We start from the raw sequence: 19,622 nt of genomic DNA on the forward strand, positions 1-19,622 counted from the left end.
ACCTGTTACACTGAACATAATTACACAGTTAAGGTGCATGAAAACTGTTACACTTATTACAATCTGTAGTTCATGGCAGTTCACTTTTATTTTTTCAAAAAAAAAAAGGTTGAGGTTTGCATTAATTACAATGTGTGAAATAAACTGCAATGGACTCTGAAAAGAAAATGAGGCAGAGAAGGAGGGTGAGCATGGTGAGGCAGCAGAGAGCAGCAGCGAAGGAGAGAGAGGGAGGAAAAAAACAAAACACAGGGAATCCGGCTGGGACCCAATATCTTTAATCTGTTGTTGTTGTGTTTGTTGTTTTGGCCTAGTGATACTGCAAGATCCTATTTTCAATTATTATTTTCAATTCATGTACCGGAAACCCTATAGTAAATAATGTATTTAGAAAAACATTCAGTTTGAAATAGTCATAATTTCACATTTCAAAATTCATGTTGTCGTCATCCCCCCTCTTCCACCCGGGCAGACCTCCCCCACGGTTTAAAAAAATCCTGGAGGAAACCCTTGATTGTGGTCTTAGAGAGAGCACCCGCCATGGTGATGTTTGGCTTGTTGTAGGCTGTCTGTCAGCATCCGCCGTAGTGCTTTTTTCAATTTGAGAGATGGCCTGTTTGTACGGTTAGGCGAATATGCTTTGTGTATGTGTTCAATGATGTATCTGTCTGATCATATTTTCTTTTTTTATTTGGGAGGGACAATGCATGCTAATGAACATTTATTCACTAGGAATATAATGTAAGCAAGCCGGAATGTAGCCAAAGGCTAGTTTCCATCCGTTGTCCCCAAGTACATTTAAAAACAAACAAAAGAGACAGCATCGCCACACAGTAATCAAACAAACAGAAATGAGAAACAAACAAACAAGCGAACAGCAACAACAAACAGCTGGACAGCTCAGTACAAAATGTGGGACTGTGGGTGATGTGGAGGTGGACTGGAGGGTTGCAGCAATGCAGAGACCGGGTCATGACTCTTATTGGGGTATATGAGAGTGAGTATATGGATAAGTAAGACGGGGTAGAATTTATAACTCACATTACTGATGCTCACAGGTCTGGTTTTCCCTTAACCATGATTTCAACGAGGATTTGAAGGTTACCAGGCTTGGGCATTCCCTCATTGAGGGTGGGATACTATTCCATATCACACATCCTTTAACAGACAAGACATTTTGGGCAAAAGATGTCCGTCTGAAAGAGAGTTCACAGTCGCCTCTATCAGTGGCTCTGGTCATATGAGAGGTAGAGCCACGGATAGACTTTTGTGTGATAAAGGTGTTTAGTGGAGGAGGTGCCAGGCCATGCAGGACTTTGTAGATGAGACAGGCAGATTTGAAGTTCCTGTGACTGATAAAGCTTAGAAAATTATATTTGTCTAGGATATTGCAATGAGGATAGGAGAGGGGTTTTTTGTCCAGGACCTTCAGGGCTTTTTTATAACAAGCTTCAATAAGTCTGATGGTGGATGCACTAGTATAGGACCAGGTGGTGATACAGTAATCAATGTGAGAAAAAATCATGGAATGTATTTGCTGTAGATGGATGGTTAAATAATGTCACACGATCGGTCATACTGCAGGCTCTCATTTGCAAGTGCACTGATTGCGTGCCAGTCACCGATAGGCTATACCTGGCATTTATTCAGTTGATTGCTCTTGTAAGTGCGCCAGATTGGTGCCAGTTATTGTCGTGTCTGCACTGTAGCTAATGCACAGCTTTGCCTCTCCTTGTTATAAAACAACGTGCATCTAAACAACTTCAGCCAATGCAACCTCCTATGTCAGTGTTGCTTTACGAATACTATAGCATATCGGATTATACATTTTTTTTAAGTGTGTGCGTGTGTGTCGTCATGTAGGCTATAGACTGATTGTCTTGGCTTGCATCCATAAAATATTGTAATGTTAAAGCAACACTAGGTAGTTTGGACTCATTTCTACCCCCGGCTGGTTGAGAAGCGCAATTATCTGTTACTATAGTCGTACAGTGGGTACTAGTTTCAAATGGAGGTTTCCCTCGCGGAAAGCGTGATTCACGCGTTGCGTGAAATTGTAGGTCACATTGTAGCCACTAGGTGGAAGCATCGTACTGAAATGCAGCTCAAAAGATTTTGGGAAAATTCCACGTTTGACCACAACGTAGCTGCAATGGAGAGTGGCGCTGTTCATAGGCCATAGGCTACTTCATTTGCAGCTGTGGTCGAGAGAGCTAGAGAGTGAATGGAGAGAGGGACCGCTACGCCGGTGAATCAGATCAATGTTGTTGTTTTTTATTGTTTCACAGTGGTTACGTTCAACAGGATCAGTGGTTCTCATGGGGGTCCTGGCCCCCTCCATATTTTTGATCTCTCCTGTAACCTGGCCGGGTCTGGCTCCAAGTTTGAGCAAATTGTCTCATATCTATTTTCTGCAAGTTCTCGTGAATGTAACAATCCACTTATAGCCCACGATCGCTCGTTTAAACAGTTTCTAAGCTGCTTCGTTCGTGCCAGCAGCCTGGACCCGATGCGGCTGGACTCACGAGCGGAGCATTAATGCACATCTGTCTGCAGCTGCTCCAAACACACAATTTGAAGGGACAGATTAGATGTTGATTTTGTTAACAGTGACTTTGTTGATACTACTTTAATCGCTCTACGCTTCCCCATTGAAGTCAGTAGAAGCTGAGCGTCCGACTGTGTAAAGCGCTGTGGCTCTGCGGGGATGAATGAGAAGGAAGTTGCGCCGGTTACCTGTGATAAGTAGCTGATTCTGAACAAAAGATGAAGGCTTTCTAGCGCGTATTTAGTCAATGAAATGTACACACAGCAGTACATATTTCACCACTTTTTTTTTTTTGGGTGACATTTTAGGGGAAGCTGAGCTTCCCTTGCAGTCTTAGAGCAATCGCCTCTGGTGTATGAAAATCGCTACAGTGCTTTGGTTTTTAGGTGCTCTACAATCTCATAGTTTCAAAGAAAATGGATTGATTGATTTTTACTTAACGCAATGAAACGAAAACAATATATATTATATTACTATTTTGTTGCAACTTTAGAAAATATAATCCAGGGGAAAAAAGGCTTACAAACATGGACCAAAACGGCTCAGTAATACGCACAAAAATCCAAAAGAAACGAAAATGAACTAAAAAAAAAAACTAAAAATCATGAAGTGGTCTCAATCTGTGTTTTACGCATGCCTCTGTGCATCTGGCACATGTGTCTTGGAGTTCTGAATGGAGGCTGTATGTTCAGCTCCCCTTACATGTGAAATTTATTACATGAAACACAACGAAATTTCTTCACTTATGAACTGAAAAGTGTGAGGAGAGCTACTGTAGGAACCGGTTTTTCTGTTCAAAGCAAACAGCTGTGTGAAGTACTGTGGGGGGCAGGACTTTTGTCTGACAATGTACTTGAGTGAAGTATCCACAAACACACCCATTGGTCAGAGATAAATGGAGGATGCTAATGTGTCGCTAATGTGTTACATTGTGTCTGTAAACGGGTCCGCTCGGCACACACACCCTCCAAAAAAAAAAAAAACTATTGGCAGAAGTCCGGGCCATGAGAACCGGCAGTCTACCTCTCGTATGGATAATCAGCGTGATAATCCAACGGATTTGATCTGGAAAATCCCTTGTTGTGATAGACTCATGTGTTTTCATAATGTAGCCTATCATAAAGTGGATACAATCACCGCAACTCTGCCCGGAGCTTCGCTACTTTTATTTCCGTATCCTTGGTAACAGTAACCCAGGTACAAGGATCCCCCCCTCCCCGCTTGACTTGAAATTATGCCCCCCCCCCCCCCCCCCCCCCTTGTCCAGATGCGTTCCGCGGTCCATGGCGATTTTCATACACACACCCAGCCTCGCTTTCAATAAAACACACACACGCCTCCTTTGATGTGAACTCGCACAGAGCATGAGGCTGAGTTGATAACCAGCTTCGTAGTTCCGTGTTAACTCGGACCGGGGCTTGAGGTTTTGAGCTGGACTCCTTCGCAGTACAGGCCGGCTGGCTGACGGTGTCACCGGTCTCATTATCACTGGCTGTTTGTGTTGTTTGTCAAAACATGGATGAATGAAACCTATCAACTTTGTATCGGCCGCGTCTTGTTGCCTATTTCTATCGAGGAAAAGTTATTTCAGGATATCCTATGTTTTATCGCCCAGCCCGAAAATGACACAGCCCGTTCATTCATGAGAAATCATCCAGCAACACTCTCAATCAAACAAGGTGGGGAATGCGAAATCTGCGGACAGTAGTTCGCTCATTTTAAAAACAAAGACGGGTGTGTTTGGAGCTGACGAGACTGAGGACCGAAAAAAGAGAGTGAGACGTATACTGTAGCTGCAGTTGTTACATTTGTCTCATTGAAAAACTATAGCCTACTGTATTACAGTGGCGAGCGGTGACCCTTTACTGTGGTCATGCTGACGTGTCAATACCATGCGCGCCCGTAAGGGGGGTATTTATTTATTAATAAAAAAATATTATATGTTTTTTTATGTCTCAGATCAGTAGGCGCTGCTGCCGGTGTGTTTTTAAAATGAGCGAACTAGGCTAGTAGCGCCGCAGATTTCTCATTCCCCACCTTGTTTGACAAAGTGTTTCGAGATGGTTTTCATGAATGAACAGGCAATATGTCACTGTCAGACCGGATCGTTTGACGGGAGGGGGGGTCGGGCCGTATGAGTTTCACTCATTTTGACCAGGCTACACGATGAAATGAACCACTGACAGTTTCCCACTGAACAATTCAAACAAGTCAGATTTGCGCATGCGCGTTGGCAGATAAGCTGCTTCACTGACAGCTTTTTTGCCATTCAAAGTGCTCATATACAGTAAACATAGCCTCTAGCAGTAACTGTACTACTCGGTGTCACAGTGCGTATAATTGAGCACACTGCCAGATTAATATTTTCAATTATTTTTTATTGAAGGGCTTGGGCATGCACTGCATTTATAGCTTATTATGACCGCTCGCCCATGCTGTATTATTATTATATTGCATTCCCCATTTGTGTTCACTGCTCCGTGCTGCTGTCTTATGGAGGCGTCCTGCTGCTCACAGATGCCACCTGGCGGTTGTTTGGGCACATTGCAGCTTCTGGTGAAAACACAATTACTCCTCCACAAAAAATCCGTGTGACTCTCGCGTGAAATCATCCAAATGAAACTAGTACCCACTGTACATACTGTCCCTGTACGAGCATCCCTGGGGAAAATGAATACACGTGAATTTGTTGACAGAGCCGGCGAATCACGAAATCGTCTGAAAAAACCTCAACCGAGTGCCAACAACAAGCTAGATTCAGAGATAGCAGCTGGTAGTTTGTTAGCATATAGGCTGCACAGCACATTAGCATGCTAGAATTATTCTCATACCGACTTGGTTGTAGTGATTGCACCGACTAAGTTACTTCCAAAACACAACACTTGGGCTTGAATGTGTTTAGTAACGTCTGAAAATATAACTACGTTTTCGGGAGTTACTAAGTACAATCGCAAGTTGACGTTGTGTTCGGTGTAATAACTACAACCAACTCGGTATGACAACAGTAAGTAGCATGCTAACGTTACCTCCCGATCCCGATCACACTGTTCAACAATTACGTTGATTATCTGCATGAACTAATTATAAGGAATCCGCAACTTTTCAAGACAAGACGTTCACAGTGTTTTAGTAAGTTAGTCATCGTCTACAGTCACTACATGAAAACCTGCAAGCTGACGTTGTGTTTGGTGCAATAACTACAACCAACTCGGACGGCAACAGTAGCTAAGTCGCATGCTAACGTTACTGATAACAACAATAGCCTGACGTTACCTCCCGACCACACTGTTCAACTATTATGTTGATTATCAGCATGAACTAAGAAATCAGCAACTTTACAAGACAAGACGTTCATAGTGTTTTAGTAAGTCAGTCATTGTTTACAGTCACTACATGAAAACGAGCAAGCTATCGAAACGGACAGCATTAGCTTATCTCCCGGCTTTATTACGGTTATAAACTGTGGACAAATAGAGCCCCAATGAACACCACATAACAACAAATCAACTCAAAGTAAAAGTCGGTAAGATAATACATATATGTAATATATGACTTACAAATCCAGTAGCATCTAGGCTGGGTCGCCATCAGTTCTTTCAGCTCGCACCACCAAGCGTAAGCTGGTCCAATATATAGTTTGGACTCATTACTACCCCCGGCTGGTTGAGAAGCGCAATTATCTGTTACTAGAGTCGTACATACTGTCCCTGTACGAGCATCCCTGGGGAAAATGAATACACGTGAATTTGTTGACAGAGCCGGCGAATCACGAAATCGTCTGAAAAAACCTCAACCGAGTGCCAACAACAAGCTAGATTCAGAGATAGCAGCTGGTAGTTTGTTAGCATATAGGCTGCACAGCACATCAGCATGCTAGAATTATTCTCATACCGAGTTGGTTGTAGTGATTGCACCAACTAAGTTACTTCCAAAACACAACACTTGGGCTTGAATGTGTTTAGTAACGTCTGAAAATATGACTATGTTTTCGGGAGTTACTAAGTACAATCGCAAGTTGACGTTGTGTTCGGTGTAATAACTACAACCAACTCGGTATGACAACAGTAAGTAGCATGCTAACGTTACCTCCCGATCCCGATCACACTGTTCAACAATTACGTTGATTATCTGCATGAACTAAGGAATCCGCAACTTTTCAAGACAAGACGTTCACAGTGTTTTAGTAAGTTAGTCATCGTCTACAGTCACTACATGAAAACGTGCAAGCTGACGTGTTTGGTGCAATAACTACAACCAACCCGGACGGCAACAGTAGCTAAGTCGCATGCTAACGTTACCGATAACAACAATAGCCTGACGTTACCTCAACTAAGAAATCTGCAACTTTACAAGACAAGACGTTCATAGTGTTTTAGTAAGTCAGTCATTGTTTACAGTCACTACATGAAAACGAGCAAGCTATCGAAACAGACAGCATTAGCTTATCTCCCGGCTTTATTACGGTTATAAACTGTGGACAAATAGAGCCCCAATGAACACCACATAACAACAAATCAACTCAAAGTAAAAGTCGGTAAGATAATACATATGTATATATGTAATATATGACTTACAAATCCAGTAGCATCTAGGCTAGGTCGCCATCAGTTCTTTCAGCTCGCACCACCAAGCGTAAGCTGGTCCAATATTTATCCATGTCCGGCTCATGTTATAATCACTTTGTCTTTTTCTTTTCTCCGCCTTCTCAGACAATACCTTCTTGGTTTTTTTAGCTGGCTTGGCCATGGCGTTGGTTTACAAAAAATCCAAGTAGCTGCTTGCTAAATCCACCGACGAATAAACGTGCCATAAAGCAGGTAGCACTAGACTTCTTTACGTCAGGTATGTCCCTACCCGCTCTGGGAAGTTACACAGTGCGGTTTCTGCCTGCGCGACCCCCCTCAGCCTGCAGAGGCGTCACCGTTCATCCTATTAACCGTTATTCTACCACTTAACTGGGTTTAGAAATATTATTTTAAGGTCGAAAAGCTACCTAGTGTTGCTTTAAAGGCCTACTGCATATTGAGAAAATTTAGATCGGTGGACTGCAAATTTGGTTATACTTCAGATTCCGAGGAGTAAAAGAAAATTCAAGACTAACAGAAGCTTGTGGATGGCTTTCAGAAGCAACTAATTGAGATGAAAATGGCCTTTAACTAAATATTAAACTAAGACCTATAATAAATGCATTATTGAACCAAACTTCACAAATGTTTTTTGTGACAAAGTAGTATGTGTTCCACTCATTCCATCACAGAAAAATGAGAGCTGTAGAAATCATTGGAACTCAAGACTGCCATGATTCACATGTACTTTACAAATGCATGTACACTTTTGACCACGACTGTACGTTAACAGAAAATGTAATTCAGTCTGCATTCCATTTTCTGCAAAATGTATTTTTGTAAACTAGTTGTAGGCTATATAATAGGGTTGGCCAATTGGGACAAATATGTGATGGGTTGTTTATATATATGATGGGTTGGTTGCTGGAGCCGATATTTTGGTCTATTTTTGACATTTTATTTTGCTTAATTAATGGTGTGCCTCCTTGAATATGTCATTCAATAAATGACAAATCTGTAATTGCCAAAAAAAGGAATGGGCAAAATTTTGAAGAACTGACCGACATTAAGAAATGCCAGCAATTTAATCGCTGATTGATTAGAAAATGTTTACACATCACCCAACCCTACTATATAACCATAATTTCTTGCAGACATGGCTTTCATATGAGTTAAATGAAGGCTGTGCCTTAGCCGCACATCAGAATTTTTCACTTTAAAATTAACGCTTTTGCATTTTTATTTTTTTGCAGATGTTTATTTCATAAATAATGTAATTTTTAACCAATACAGAGGCTACATCAAGACATGGGATTTAAAAGCATGTTCCCACTTAAGATAACCTTGTTTTTTCATTTAATAATAATAATGCATTTGTGCTTCTAGTAAAAACAAACACATAAAAAGCATGCCTTTAAACCTTACAGTGAAGATGTCAATAAATACATCACAAATAATATATAGGTGTAATGATTCTTAATTACAAAATGACCAGTCTGAAAAAGGTGTTGTTTTAAACATAAATAGCTATGTACAGACTGGGCAAAAATGCACAATAAGCTTGTAGTGTGCCAAATACAATCCCCTTCTGGTGGACCCCATAGGACGTTACTTCAGAAAAACTTTGTATGGTAGTGAATGGATAAAGACACATTTTTTTTTTGCTCTCGCTGCAATTGTGCAATGAACTACACATAATGTTTGTCAATTTAAAAGTTAATTTTCCAAGTCACAGTTTTTCGTTATTTAGTTAAAAGGTACAAGGTACAGGTTAAAAGGTACAAAAAAATTGATTACAATATAAATTGTACAGTAAAATATATGAAGGTATACTTGGTGCAAAAGTCCTGAGCAGTTGTGACAGTGAATTTGTATCTGTATAAAAAGAGTCACATGTGTGTATCGGTAAAGTTGAGGTCACAGAGAAGGAGTTGCACACCTGTAGAATTTTTTTGTGTCCCACAAATACAACTCAACAGTTACACCTTCTCAAAATCTTCATTACAAGTGCACAAATCCTTGCACTGTAGAGTCCTGCTTAAACATCAGACGCCAACTCCTCCGCTGAGTCAAGGCGGCCTATTCAAGACGCGACAGCAGCTCTGGCTGATGGCTAGGCAGGATGTTTTGCTGTTAAGATGCCACGGTCGGCTCCACGATCCAGTCCATTAGGTGGCGGCAATGGCATATAAGCAACTTTGCCAACCACCATTATGACTCAAAGAAGAAGAACTGGCCAATTGGGGTTCTCCGATCCCCGAACAAAGCCCGCCCCATTCTCTACAGATACGAATCGCGTTTGCAGGTACACAAATCACTTTTCCCCCAACTAAAGCTGTGAGAGTCAAAGTTTCAAATCACCAGTGCAGCAGATCCCTCTTGTGTTTGTGTGTCGCTCGGATGTCAAAGCAGGAAGTAAATACCGGTGTGTATCTATCGCGAGTCTCATTCATCTTGTCCGGCGCGGCTTCTGTAGTGCAAACGCTGTGAGGGAGACTCACGTGAACAAGGAGCATGCCTCCAGGCAGATATAGCATAGTGACTGTTTAGGCTAGAAAAATGTACTAAATGACGTTGTTTCGAGTAAACTCTGGATGTCGCCACTTCAGGACACTTGGATTGCAGCGGACGAGCAGTATGGAGGAATATTACAAAGTTTTTGTGTAGTTTTATGGACATTTTCCTCTAGGGCGCCACTTACGCTCGTTATATGGATTATTGTTGCCGGAGAGTGCCCCCGCGGGTCTCCAGCTGCACTTTGAGGAATAAGAAACTACACCGGACTTCTCATTAGCATGTGGGTGAGTCGATAATGACTGAATTTTGTTTTAGAGTGAACTATTCCTTTAAACAACTTTTCAAGTTAAATTACATCCATACGTCTCTACAGTGGATGATTTGACTCAATCACTATTACAACTTGCAGACCAACATGGACCTGGACCTACCCAACAGACTCTTCAACAGATACGGATGATCTACAAACCACCGAAATCAAGGTTAGTCTACTGTCAAGCATCTACAAAATACTGGACTTGTGAGTATCACTACACAAAGAAATCAAAAACATACACAATGGCCTGGAGTTTGCTGACTAAAACATTGCTACACTGCAAAAAACAATCAGGACTTACAAACTTCTGTGAAATCACTCAACGAACAAATGCACGTCATCACCAAAGAAAACAAACAGATGAAAGAAACTATTCTAGACAAACTCGTTCCATGTGCAATAATCTCATCTTCTCCAGTAGGGGTGTCATGATTCTCCAAATCCTCGATTCGATTCAATTTTCGATTCCAAGGTCACGGTTCGATTCGATTCTCGATTTTTTCATTTATTTTTTTTAAAGCACAGGTTGCTATGCCATTTGACTAGACTTTTATGCAATATAGTATCTGACCTTTGTTCGCAAGGTACCACATTACATTGTCAAATTTAAAACGTTTATTAACAACATAATTTAACAATAACTTATATCTTCAGTCAATTGGAAACTTGAAATAACCTGCCATCTAGTTTCTCTTTTGTAACTGTAGTCTTCTTCACAGAAGATGACATTCAATTTTATAACAAACCAAACAAAAAATAAAACAGCCATGTCTATAGTCTTCTCTGAACAATTAAAGGTATAGTTGGTAATGTTGGAGAGCTAGCAAGATTTGAAGCTCCATCCCCTTCTCCCCCTCCCGTCAGTGCTCCATCCAAAGCCCCGCCCCCACAAACTTGAACGCGCATCAGACAGCCCGTCAGCAGGGCAGAGGAGAGCCGTTAGCATTGGGCTAATACAAGCTACAAAAGTAGCTAAGTTGGCTAACGTTACATATTTCATGAAAATAACAAATCCCCCCGAAGCAAAACAAATAATTACCTGTCCAACAGAAAGACAGCAACCTCTGCATCACTTCTGGAAGTGCTACTTTTGGCTGCATTTTCTCTGCCATTGTTCTCTCTTGCTAACTCTGCTTCTTCTTCTTCTTCTTCTGTTGTTTTATGGCTGTTGGCAAACAACTTTTAGGTGTGCATTACTGCCACCTTCTGACCTGGAGTGTGGATCTCCTGCTAACTCCATATGGAGTGTGCTGAATATATCCGGCAACGGTGATACGTGATGAGTGCGTGCAGGGAGGAGGGACGAGACATGAAGGCATCTGATTGGTTCTTTCAACTCAGACCAAGAGGGAGGGATTGGTCAGAGTTTTTACAGGCCTGCAGCTGCCACAGAGGTCTGATTTACTTCGTTCCTTTTTCTGAACACATTATGGACTACTCTCAGGATGGAAAGACCATTTCACCCAGTATAACAAAAAGTGTTTCTGAACAGGATTACCAACTATACCTTTTTAGTGTCTTAACAAACTATTTCTGAACAGTTGAACACAAGGTGCGTAAGGTGTGAGTGGGCGAGCGAGAGTGAGGGAGCGTGCGTACGTGTGGACAGTGAATGAATGGGAGAGGAAGGAGAAGTGAAAGGAGTAGCAGTAGTAGCAACAGCAATAAAGTGTACAATATATGCTGCGGTTTGGCTGTGAATAAAGGCGACGGCTCCTCAAGATACAGCAAAGCTCCCTAGTATTATTTCCCGACCAGCTTAACACGTGAAAGGGGGTTCACCCAGAAGGTAAACATAAACTTTGGCCCTGGAGGAAATCATCTCCCCTGTGCTTCCCGACCACGGTCCGGGAGCCGAACAGGAATGGTGTAACACCATGCTATCGTTTGACTGGCTGTAGCTAATAGCTACTGGCTTAGCTAGTAGCTAAGTTAGAGGAGGTTGACTCACAGCACTTCAATACGTGTGTGTTTTTTTCCCCTTGGCAAGCCGACTGGACGTGACATGGGGGCGTGGCAGCATCGTCGATTCTATTTTTTAATTCGAAGTTCGAGATTGTGAATTAATTTCGATCGATTTCGATTTAAAATCGAAATCGTGACACCCTTATTCTCCAGCATCCCCGAATGAACACCACAACCCGGAATCCCTCATCAAAAACTTCATGTCAACTCAGCTGAAAATACCGCCCGACACTGTCCAAAACATCACTTTCCAGAGGTCACCACCTCAGAAGAACATCAAGCAAAGGACCCCGACCCATCATTGCTAAATTCGAACACTTTAAAGCTATGGTCTATGATACGCAAAACAGTTGAGTAGTGACCGGGCAAGAGGTTGTTATGGAGAAATGAATCCGGACAGGATGAATGAAACCCCAATGCAAAGCGGAGGGGTTTCATTCATCCATTCATCTTACTTGCATTTACTTGCTGCTTCATTTAGCTGCCACGAGCAAATAAATAGGCTGATTTGGTGTAAACATGATAGCAATTTTAGCTTACAATGCTGACATAGAGGCTAACGTCTCCGTCTAACAAGTAAACAAGTGTTGACAATAATGCAGAGACAGAAATTGTTTCAACGCCTAATAACACAGAAAAAAACTAATGGCAGCTTTTACAGTCATAAGCCAGCATCGGCATAAAAGTTATCTGCGTCTCAACATCCACAATAAAGACGAAAGATTACCTGCTCAGGGCCAATAGGGCTGCCACGATTAGTCGACTAGTCACGATTACGTCGACTATTAAAATCGCCGACGCGTCGTGTTGTTTTTTTTAAACTTTGTTTTCTCTCTCTGCTGCGGCACCTTCCACTGCCGCGTCTGCCTTTCTGTCCTTGACACACATGCGCAGTAGTGGTAATCTGGGTCAGCCGTGGTGTCACCTGAAGTTATACCAGACGGGCTCTCTGGTATCATGGCTACCCGGCGGCAACGGAGCTCAAAAGTGTGGGAGCATTTTAAGAAAACAAAAGAAAAAAGTGTGCGAGGCAATATCTGCAAGACAGAACTTGCCTTTCACGGCAGCACAAGTGCGATGCACGAGCTCCTGAAAAGGAAGCACGTTGTTGCTGACAACGACGATGAAGAGGGACAGTCGTCTCGTTAAGCTAACTGGCTAGTTAGCTGCTAACATTAGCGTAAACAGAGAGCTAACTTACTACTTACTCATATTGATAGCTGTAAACGCTAACATTAGCGATGACGATTTGATTCATTAGCCTTAAGAACAAGAGCCTTGTGCAGTTTGGGATTATATAGAGTCAGAGTGTAGTAAAGTTGAATAAAGTTGTGAGCACTGAGCACAAAATGCACTTTTGTTATATTCAGGGATGCAAACAGCGCGCCCAAAAGCGCAACTCGCTTTTTTCGTGGCCAATTAGGAGACTTGTGTGAATCGTTCAGATCCGAAGACTTTTTGTTTTGGGTGGTGCGTCTCAGCTCGGGTCAGTAAAATTAACAGGCTGACAGTGACAATCACGTGAAACTGAGGCGAACTCATTCATGGTTGCCTCTGATTATACTGATAATAGCCTACCTATTAGCTTCCAATGTAGACGCGCAACATGCGCGCTCACAACCCAAAGCGGCGCGTAGCCGCGTGCATTCGGTGCGACGGCGACGCCGTTTTCCCCCCCGTGCATGTCCGTGGAGCTGTGCGCCGCGGACGTGCACGGTTCCCTACGTTGCTGTGTCAGGCAGGTGTTTCCCACAGAGCTCTGCCCCGTTTCAAAGGTGAAGGAAGCCCTCAGTGGAGAGACGTTGTCTCCGCGATGTAGAATGTGTTTTATAGAAGAGAAACACACATTTCAGGACCGCTGACTTGTATCATCAGAACAGACACATGTAAACACAGAGAGCTGAAAATCACTGGACATGTCTGTTGGGATTATACAAATCAACAGTGTAAAGTGGAGCTGTCAAGATGTATGCAGTAGTTAATTATTGCATATCCTACTGTACCTATCACTCCTATTGTTTCTGATGTACAGGTGCATTAGAATGTCATGGGAGAGTTTATTAAGGCCTATGTCACTAGTAGTTAGCATATACCTTAAACACTTCAAGCTGAAAGCTAATGATTGTTATATAAGAGCAGCTGCATGCTGGTGCGATAAACTGTATGTTATACATTCAATTTATGTATGATCCGATTAGTCGACTAATCGAAAAAATAGTCGGTGATTAGTCGACTATCAAAATAATCGTTTGTGGCAGCCCTAAAACAAACCTCTTGCCCGCTTGTAGTTTCAAATGCAGAAGTGGGTTGGGACGAGACGTGACCAGGAGCAGGAGAGTGAGCGAGGGGAACGGATGGAAAAATTGACCAATAGCAGCCTTGCAGACCGCAACATCAGGCCACAGCTCTTCTAAACAAACTGAAATAAACTTAAAAGTGGAAACATTCAACTAAAATAACCCTGACTACTGGACAGTAAGCCTCATATCCGACACCGCTCTCTCCTTTTGAACATCACTATAATGGTACTACTATTAAAAACAAATAAAGACCCAACCCACCCTCCTAGTTATCACCCCCTCTCATTAATCAACACTGATTTAAAAATTATTACAATCAAATTAGCAACAAGAATAGAGACAGTCACCCGGCTACTTATCCACCCAGATCAGACAGGTTTCATCAAAAACAGACATGCTTCACAACATCCACAGACTCTTCGATTTAATCAAGATATCACAACAAAAACAAAACAAAACCATACTCATATCATTAGACGTAGAAGAAGCATTCAACAAAATAAACTGGACCTTTTTATGTAGCAACCTCCATAAGTTTGGTTTTGGATAGTCGTTCATCCACTGGATAAAAACACTGTACATTTAACCTAGGGCCACAGTAATCACAAACAGGATCATCTCACCGAGCTTCACACTTCACCAGGGAACCAGACAAGGATGCCCACTCTTTCCTTCTGTATTTTCAATCTTTATCGAACCACTTCCGTAGTGCGAGCGGGTGTGAGGGAGACTCGCGTGCACGCGGGAGCGTGCCTCCAGGCAAACATAGCATAGTGACTGTTTAGGCTATAAAAATGTACTAAATGACGTTGTTTCGAATAAACTCTGGATGTCGCCACTTCAGGACACTTGGATTGCAGTGGACGAGCAGTATGGAGGAATATTACAAAGTTGTTGTGTAGTTTTATGCACCTTTTCGTCTCGGGCACCACTGACGCCGTTATATGGATTTTTGCTGCAGGACGGTACCCCCGCGGGTCTCCGGCTGCACTTTGAGGAATAAAAAACTACACTGGATTTCTCATCAGCATGAGGGTGGGTCGATAATGACTGAATTTTGTTCTAGAGTGAACTATTCCTTTAAGGATCCTCCTTACCCCGGGAATATGCACGAACATTAATGGTTTGTAAGAGTGGCATTTAACAATGTAACGGGACATGCAACACAAGTAATCCTGGCCAGTTCAGCCACAGAACAGCGCATCGTCCATTGTATAAAAGAACGGATTCCAACGATGTAATCCACTAAATCACACGTTTCCTTGTGTCTTGATATCAAACAGACAGCTACTGCTAACTTTTCAACTCAAATTATAGAATGTGTCCTGCACATAGTAGTTACTCTACTTTACTAACATTACAAAGCCAGAATTTCACTGTAACTTATCACCAGAGGGTGGGAGGGACTAGGGGGAGAGAGAGGGGGAGGGAGAGGGGGAGACAGAGAGGGCCCTAATGTTCAGTTCAACAGTTCTAATAAAATGAATACCAAATATTGTTCAATTTCGACAGTGTTATATTTAAAAAAAGAAATAAAAACATTTAAAATATAAATATAGATAACGATGTTGTACCTGTCCAGCTTTCACCAACAAAATAAAAATTGGCAGTTTAATTATATATATTTTTAATATCAGCCGATTAATCGTCTATCAGCTTCTTCCAACTATTGTTATTATCTTGGCCTTTAAAAATCCACTATCGATAGACCTCTATTAAATGCACTAAATTACATTACAACAACCATATTTTATGAAAAGAAAAGGCAATTTTTTGTCATTTTAAGCCTTTTTAAGTCCGTATTTAGTTAGAGGTTTACTCTGGGTGATTGAGACGTGTATGAGAACATTAATTTTGACTTCTGTTAATTTAATGACCACAAGTAGTGTAGTTCAGAACATGTGAAGACATCAAAGGGGCACAAATGAAAGCACCAACGAAAACAAATTACCGAGAATATTAGAGACTGCCAGACACTCTTTCGATCCACCACAACGGCTTTCAGGCAATTATGATTTACTTTTCCAATTATGTAATTGCTTATTTAATTGTTAAGTGTGGCACATGTCACGCAATTTCTGTGACTACTCCGTTTTAAAATTAAGCCTGAATGCAACAAAGCAATAGTTCAACACACTATGATGATAATGGTGATGATGATGGGCAGCATCAATGTCTAGTTGCTGAATGGAGGAAGTCGTTTCGTATTGTATTAGTAGAAACACAATCACTAGCACACGAAAATTAATTAGCCTAAACCTAAGCAACCAGGGGTGTGTGTAACGTTGGAGGCCTTACCCAGGTATTTAATGGTGAATCCCCGTGGTGGATTGAGGGACCTCCGCATCCATCCCTCCCTCAGCACCTCCAGATGGTCCTCCTTCCCCTGTATCAAAAGCACATGCTCGTCTATCCATCCCAGGAAGAAGGTCTCGGAGACAGCCTCGGTAATCCGCTGGTTCCACACATGTTGCTTAGTATTTTCTGCTTTGAAATCGGCAAAAATCTCATAGCCGGTGTGGTGTCTCGGCAGCTCGTCGCTCTCCGATACCCCTGCTACCCCCACCGCCTCCCCAGCCCCGACCCTCGTTAACACTATAGCCAGGGAATGGGGAGCTATCTGCAGGAAAGACTCCATTATCGCGTCGGCCTTCTAGCTGTCTAGTGAATGCAATATTATCATTGTATTTACCTATCTGAGATACCATTAGGCTCCATGGGAAACAAACAGTCCATGTTAGCTAGCACGGTGTCCAGCTACAAGCTACACTCGTAAGCATCCACATAACCTGAAACTGTTTTGTATGAAGCTATCCGGCTAGCTCCCTTTAGCTCCCTAGCCGTACATGAAACCCATTCTGACAACTTCAAAGTAACGTTACGTCTTCTATTCCGGACGTAATAGATTACCCGGTAACGGAACAAAGTATTTACCTAAGATTCATGGCGAACACAATCCACCAGAAACGACAGATGTCATTCGTGATTGTCGGTGCTACTTAAACCTCCTTCTTACGTTCCCTATCAAGATACAGAGCTAGTTAGCTGAAGGCTAGCGTGTTCACCTAGGCAACAGAGGCGGTGAGTCCCCCCCACCCCCCTTCTTGGCAATAAGCAGCAACTATATCTCGTGGGACGTCTGTTTCTTTAGTTCAGCCTTCACGATTAACGAGGATGCAAGGTCTCTTCCTCGGCCGGTGAATAATATCCTGTCTCGTGCCTGGCAGTCTCCGGTCCGGTGCGCGAGAACAAAACTGGATGCAGTACTGCCTCATCCAGGTACAGTCAAGACAGGCATCGTTACCAAGATGCGTCAAGGGAGTGTTACAAAAATGAACACTGTCTTCCGGCCAAATTTCAAATTAAAATTTACAACCCATCAACAAGTCGTACTAAGAGCCCTTGAAATACTATTTTTTTCTTTACATGTGTCGAAGTGCTGTCAACTTGCTTCTTCTCATAGCCTGATTAACCCAGGGCTGTTCCAATGCCCAGAATAAGCTACTGTAGCATGGACAACGCTACCACCTCTTCCACTCCACTTAAGTGAAAATCACCTTTTTCGCAAGAACTATGCTATCATACCTACTTTCCAAGTACATTCATCATCTTCATCTTCAATTCAATATTGACATTTCTCTATCTTTTGAGCGAAAATAAAAACTACAATACAATAGGTTATAATACGAAAATGTCACCATACATAATTTTAATAATTTTAACATTTTAATCTTATTTTTCACATTCTATTCTGTTTTAAGGGTGACTTTAACATCTGTCTAGGGACTACAGATGAAAAATAGCCTTTTGGCTAATCCTGGCGCATTTACAGCAATGTTATTAATGTGCACTGTGCCTGTTTTCAAATAAACTTATTATTATTATTATTATTATTATAAGACAACAACAAGTAGGACAATATTAAAGAAGGCATAGGGGAGAGCGGGGTAAGTAGTGCCAATTTTTACTTGAAGTGCCTTTAAAGCAAGGGGATTACAGTAATGCCTCCAACTAAAATATGTACATATAGTTTAGGATGTTGTGCATCCCTGGGAACAATCACTTTGGATCTTAAATAAACTGTTTGAGAAATATAGCTTTAGAAAAAAAGTGGTTTCGTGGCACAACTTGCACCCAGTGCGGGGTAAGTTGTGCCATTAGAGAGAATACACTGGGGTAAATTGTGCCATTGATAATTGAAGTAAAACAGATCATTTTAATCTCACAAACGATAATGCTATATAAAAGCAAGACAAATTCAATACAAAATTACTTATTTAACGTTTATTTAAAGTTTTAACAACATCAAAGGCCACTTTTCTATAACAAGGCCGATACCATCACATGAACACCTAATTGACTCTTAATCTTCACAGATCCAGCCTACTAGGCCTACAACTTAACATCCTACTTGTCAATGCTGCAGGGAAATATGAACTTCCAAGTTTTGTGGTGTGGGTGGTTTACTTAAAGATAGTTTACCCTGTCTAACCCTGTCTGTCTTCTGTTTGTATTTGCGTGGCATGATGGATTTTGGTCTAAAATTAAGAATGTCACATAGTTTTAGTGATCAAATGTAAGAATACAATTTACAATAACAATAAAATACAATAAAGTAATATATAGTAAATAATCATAAGTTGGGGTAAGTTGTACCACTGGCACAACTTAACCCAGGCCCTATGGCACAAATCACCCCAAGCCCACCATTTTGAATAAAATGCATCCCCCAGCTGTTTTGAGCTAGCATCATGTTAACTAGACTCATGGTGTAGCTTACTAAAGCACTAAAACATGTGTGAACTGTTTTCAAAGTTGTCTATAATTGTTCAAACACAGCAATCAAAAAACCTTCATCGTAGAAATTTTACTTCGGAGGGCAAACAATTGTTTTTTGAACTTAAATGTGCTTACCTCTCAAGCCATGTGTCTCCCTTCTTTGCAGGATGAGCGAAATGGATGCCTCTTCAAAAATATGTGGTCACATGACCAACTTCTTCTATGGTTTTCTAGATAACTGGGGTGGCACTACTTGCCCCATGGTACAAATTACCCCACTCTCCCCTACACATATCGGGGCAGCACAAACTAAGGGGAGAGCACATAAATAATAAATAGTGTCAACATCAATATGACTGTACCCTAACGTATTCAGCGTTTTCATGGCCAGCAACATTCCACAGTAGCCTACTAAGATTGGTCACAGTCCAAGTCATCAACATCATAACATCATCACATCAATTAACAGTGACAGTCAGCAACAATGTTCATTAAAAAACTTCACTGCAGCTGGTACAAAAACTTTGCTGAAGCCGGTAACTATGGAGAGAAATTACCCAGAAAGCAAAAGACGTCATTTAGGCCTCTTGGCTGGATAGAGCCCCAATTTAGTCTACAATCTGTAACCCAAC

The 19,622-nt window shown here is 41.7% G+C and overlaps 1 protein-coding gene across 2 annotated transcripts in view; it reads right to left on the bottom strand.

Moving 5' to 3' along the window:
• The window catches only part of LOC311257018 (storkhead-box protein 2-like), a 142,413-nt gene extending 124,697 nt beyond the window's left edge, over positions 1-17,716 (bottom strand). The window contains exons 1-2 of one of the 2 annotated variants that reach the window (XM_084352459.1): positions 17,146-17,716; positions 16,510-16,597 (exon numbers count right to left, since the gene is read on the bottom strand). In XM_084352459.1, coding sequence (XP_084208585.1) covers positions 16,510-16,558 — 49 coding nt within the window. In that variant the 5' untranslated portion in view covers positions 16,559-16,597; positions 17,146-17,716. Of the gene's footprint in view, positions 1-16,509 lie in introns of both variants that reach the window. The other variant, XM_084352458.1, reaches the window with a different exon arrangement.
• Positions 17,717-19,622: the final 1,906 nt, after the last annotated feature.

The sequence above is a fragment of the Pagrus pagrus genome (assembly GCF_965226575.1).
Source record: "Pagrus pagrus genome assembly, chromosome: 5".
Classification (NCBI taxonomy): domain Eukaryota; kingdom Metazoa; phylum Chordata; class Actinopteri; order Spariformes; family Sparidae; genus Pagrus; species Pagrus pagrus.